Source organism: Henckelia pumila, chromosome 2 (assembly GCF_033568475.1).
Source record: "Henckelia pumila isolate YLH828 chromosome 2, ASM3356847v2, whole genome shotgun sequence".
Taxonomy (NCBI): Eukaryota; Viridiplantae; Streptophyta; class Magnoliopsida; order Lamiales; family Gesneriaceae; genus Henckelia; species Henckelia pumila.
In genome coordinates, this window is record NC_133121.1 from 137774964 (window position 1) to 137779900 (window position 4937).

General features: G+C 30.6%; 1 protein-coding gene across 1 annotated transcript; it reads left to right on the forward strand.

Annotated features, from left to right (window-relative positions):
* On the forward strand, positions 1 to 1903 carry LOC140883903 (13S globulin seed storage protein-like). The gene is made up of 3 exons (XM_073290524.1): positions 1 to 282; positions 760 to 1480; positions 1570 to 1903. Exons 1-3 carry the CDS (start codon positions 87 to 89, stop codon positions 1721 to 1723), a joined length of 1071 nt encoding a protein of 356 aa, XP_073146625.1. The 5' UTR covers positions 1 to 86; the 3' UTR covers positions 1724 to 1903.
* Positions 1904 to 4937: the final 3034 nt, after the last annotated feature.

Below are 4937 nucleotides of genomic sequence, written 5' to 3' on the forward strand. Positions count from 1 at the left end.
ACTACCCAAACCCATACTCCAATCCACGCTACATTACAGTTCAGATTTATTTATTTGTTATCTGCTTTCAAAAAAACAAAGAAGACATGGAGATTGATTTGTCACCAAAGTTGGCCAAGAAGGTGCACGGCGGAGACGGTGGCGCGTACTATGCGTGGTGCCCCGACGAGCTGCCGATGCTGCGCCAGGGAAACATAGGCGCCGCCAAGCTTGCTCTCGAGAAGAACGGCTTTGCCATGCCTCGCTACTCCGACTCCGCCAAGGTTGCTTATGTTCTTCAAGGTATGATCTTTAATAATCTTCAAAAAAATTTCTTAAGAAATTTGTTCGCTTTTTTGAATGCATATATGATATATTATTGTTATGTACGTGAATGAGATCATACTTTTCCGATTTAGTTTTATGAACACAATTTTTAAAAAATAATTCTTCAATTGAACCAATCAATAATCCCTAAATTTTTCTAGGTGGAGTTCTGAATTGCTTCGAATTATTTTACTCTCACTTTGTCTGTATAGCGATTTCCTTCAAACATATTTTATAACCAATGTTTGGTTTATATATTTGTAATAGTTATCGTAAAATCCCTTTCAAATCCAAATTATTTTTTTTGGTGGCCAAGTATATAGTTGATATATTATTCCCCTTGAATATGTTTATATTAAATATTAGTTGTCATCATATCTTATATATCCTATGAAATATATCTGAATCTCAATCTAAAAAATAAATCGTGACATATATATATATAATAATTAGGTAGTGGAGTGGCTGGAATAGTTCTCCCCGAAAAAGAAGAGAAAGTTGTGGCAATCAAGAAAGGCGACGCCTTAGCCCTCCCCTTCGGCGTGGTCACATGGTGGTACAACAAACAAGACCCCGAGCTCGTGATCCTTTTCCTCGGAGACACCTCCACGGCCCACAAGTCCGGCTCCTTCACCGACTTCTTCCTCACCGGCCCCAACGGCATCTTCACCGGGTTCTCCACCGAGTTCGTGGGCCGTGCATGGGACTTGGACGAAGCCACAGTCAAAACCCTAGTGGGCACACAATCTGGCAAGGGCATCGTGAAGCTCGACCCCGGATTCAAGATGCCCGAACCCAAGAAAGAACACTACAAGGGCATGGCTCTTAACTGCGAGGAAGCTCCATTGGACGTGGATATCAAGAACGGAGGCAAAGTTGTGGTGCTCAACACTAAGAACTTGCCGTTGGTCGGGGAAGTCGGGCTCGGGGCGGACCTCGTTCGTCTGAATGGAAACTCTATGTGCTCCCCAGGGTTTTCCTGTGATTCTGCGTTGCAAGTTACTTACATTGTGAGGGGAAGTGGTAGGGTTCAGGTGGTTGGAGTCGATGGGAAGAGGGTGTTGGAGACAACCATCAAAGCTGGCAATCTTTTCATTGTTCCTAGGTTCTTTGTGGTGTCCAAGATCTCTGATCCTGAGGGCATGGATTGGTTCTCCATCATAACAACTCCCAAGTAAGTGTTTGTTGAGCTACAAGTCATCGACTTTAATTATCTCGATTTGAAAGTGATATTAATGGTGTTTGAAATATATATAATTGCAGCCCGATATTCACTCATCTGGCTGGAAGGACCTCAGTTTGGAAGGCCTTGTCTCCTCAAGTGTTGCAGGCATCATTCAATGTAGGTGCGGATGTGGAACAAAAGTTTAGCTCCAAGAGAAAGGCTGAAGAGATCTTCTTCCCTCCACCAAATTAAATCCAGCCATCATTTTATTATTATTCTCGTTTTAATTTTATTAGCAATAATTGTTAGGATTTTGGAACACTTTATTTTATTTTATTTTTCCTTTCAGATCCTTTCACTTTCCGGATTTTATTTTTATTATGGTTTTTTTGGGATGTTATGAATTTTATGATAAAAATTATTTTTTCGTTATACGGACCATAATTTTTAGCGTAGTGTGCACTCTGCCTATATCTTTACAAATATATGTGTGTATATTATAATCCTTTCTCATATTATAAAAACATTAGATTTTATTTAATAAAAACAATTCATTAATACACATTTATACAAGAATATAATTCAAATCATTATTTGTAATTAATTTAAGGTAACATATACCCTGTGTGCGTAAATATGCATATGAAATTAATATAATTAAATAGTACATTGTCATTAAAAAATTACTTGTTATTTATATTATAGTTTCGAATATTTTAATGTATCAAAACTAGAATAATTTAACATGTAAATTATGAGAGTTCTTAGAAAAAAGTACAATAAATTTTAACATTTCGGATTTTTCGGCATTCATAATTATGAATGAATTTTTTCAGGGCAAAATGAACATTTATATTTTTTAATATAAAATTAAAATTATTTATAATGGATTTTAATTATCTTAATTTTTCCAGTACTCCCACGAGCAGGAAATTTGTAACATTTATTTGTAAAGATGTGAAAAATATCAGGTTAAATTTATTCAGAGAAGTTCATACTTTTATAAAACAATGATCAATTAATGAAAGGACTTTTATTTTTTTTTAAAAAAAGAGAGAAATTACAAAAAAAATTGAAAAAAAGAAAATTTGATTGATTTTAATATGCATTGTTTTCAATTATGTTGGTACAAGAATTACACACACACAAAAAAAAAAATTAAGCAAATAAAATTTACCAAAAATATTTATTTATAAAAATGTATTCGATTGATAATGCTCCATGTCAAATAGAACAGAAGGCATAACCGCATAAATACGGCCCCCTTAGATTTATTTATATTTTCAAGGAAATTATATTAATTTATATTTTCAAGGGAAAATTGTGTCTTTGGTGCAGTGTTCTAAAAAGTTTGATTAAACCTCGCTTAATTTCGCTTAAACTTGAAATTTTTCCAAAAACGCTTCGCTTCGATCAAAAGCAGTAAAAAAACAATCAGATATAGGTTGATCATGACATCATGCCAAGTGTCATTAAATACGCTTAAATGTGACTTACTAAAATTGATTAATGAGTCGAAAAATGATCATAAATTAGCGATATTATCAGTAAGTGATTGTTAACAATGTTAGAAATGTACAATATTGGATAGTTAAGTGTAGCGATGATGTGAATGCAGTATATATTGAGGGATTTTACAGCTAATTTTTTAAAGTATACCAATTAATTTAGTTTATGTTCGATGACACGTGATATGAAATGAACGATGAAATAAATTAAATTATAATCACACAAAAATTAATGCATTACACTTGAACTTATTATATCCATTCATTATTTGCTCCGTTAATTGTTTGAGATGACTAAAATTATAGTTTAAATTAAAAATATTTTTTTATGCTTAATCTCGTACTAATCACGCTTAAACTTAAAAAATTTGAAGCTTGAATATCACGTTTCGATGCGTTTCACGTTTTTCAGTATATATGTATATATTTTGGAAAACAATATTATAATATAAATATTTGGCCCCCTCAAGTACCGCGTGGCTTATTGGTAGACCATGCTTTTAACTTGATGATTGAAATGCTCAAGTTCGTATCTCTGTCCAAATTTTTTTTCCGTTTTACCTTTTTTTTATTAAAATATGTAAATTATTGTTTTCAATATATATACAATAATAATAATAAAAAAAATTTGCAAACTAATAAAAATAAAAAGAAAGAGTACTCTATTCATTCAAACTAATAATAATAAAAATAAAAAGTGAAAACCCCTACTATTTTAATTTTCTTTTTCTAAATTTCCTCTAAAATTATATAAAATAAAAAATTTCAAACTAATAAAAATAAAAATAAAATGGGTATTCATCGTGAAAAATTAAAATACATATGCTTTTCCTATAAGTTTATATATATATATAGATATAATAAAAAATTTCAAACTAATAAAAATTAAAAGGAAAGGGTTGTTCATCTTGAAAAGTGAAAAATCGTATTATTCTAATTTCCTTCTTCTTAATCAAGAGGTTTGAAAAAGTTTCACCCGCTTGCATGGCTGCACCAAGTTTTCTAAATTCTCACAAGATTTTTTTTGTATGCTAATCGTGAGTATTTTTAATTCGTTCTAACGATATGCTGATATACATGTTTTCTGCTTACTTTGTTTGGTTGAGTTATTTTAGATTTTGTTCGGTTAATGTTTTGGATTGAATTCAATTTTTTTTTTATCATTATTAGTTGCGTTCTCATTTCAATGATTTTTTTTATATTATATATATATATATATATATATATATATATTAATCAATCTTCTTTACCTGAGAACATTTTAATTATTAATATTTCCTACTCTCCAAATCAAAAATTGTCTTGATGATCAACTGCCTAGATTTAATTTATTTGTGTCAATAGTTGGTAAAGACTAAAAAAGTTGTTATACACGACCTTGTTTTTAGTGTGATAATGTTTGTGTTCGTTCCTTTAGCTTAGCTTATACAGGTACAACGGAATTGTCATTCTCAGCTATAAATGTAGTCAAAACTAGGTTTCAGCAAAATGAATGATATTTTTTTTCGAATGCATTGATGATATGTATTTATTGAAAGAGACGTTGCCAAAAATCTTTGTATTGATTTGAAGACTTTGAAAATTTTAAAGGACATTTGAATTTCTTTTAATTAAAAATATATTTGTTAAAAACAATGTAATTTTTATCTTTTTATATTTTAATATTTTGTCTATATTTTGTAAGCTGCCCCCAAAAGTCGAAATCCTAATCCGTTTTCGGTTGCTTTTGTGTTGTATATTAATTTGTTTCATTGTTTTTTTATATATTTTTTCTATTTCGATCTCTGCACTGCCTCGTTAAATTTAAATTTTAATATATTTTTTCATTTCGAAAATTTCTGTTTTTCTTGTCTGATCGAGTTGATGGATCACTGGATCAGCGACACGCCAAGGAAAAAAATTAAAATTATATAAAAAAATAGAAATAAATATAAACAATTAGTTATAAATAAAAAGGT

What these genes read in the sequence shown, in the direction of transcription:
- LOC140883903 (XM_073290524.1), top strand. Translation starts at nt 87, where the DNA reads ATGGAGATTGATTTGTCACCAAAGTTGGCCAAGAAGGTGCACGGCGGA. An exon ending in GGTTGCTTATGTTCTTCAAG is followed by an intron (nt 283 to 759) that starts GTATGATCTTTA and finishes TATAATAATTAG; the next exon opens with GTAGTGGAGTGGCTGGAATA. An exon ending in TCCATCATAACAACTCCCAA is followed by an intron (nt 1,481 to 1,569) that starts GTAAGTGTTTGT and finishes ATATAATTGCAG; the next exon opens with CCCGATATTCACTCATCTGG.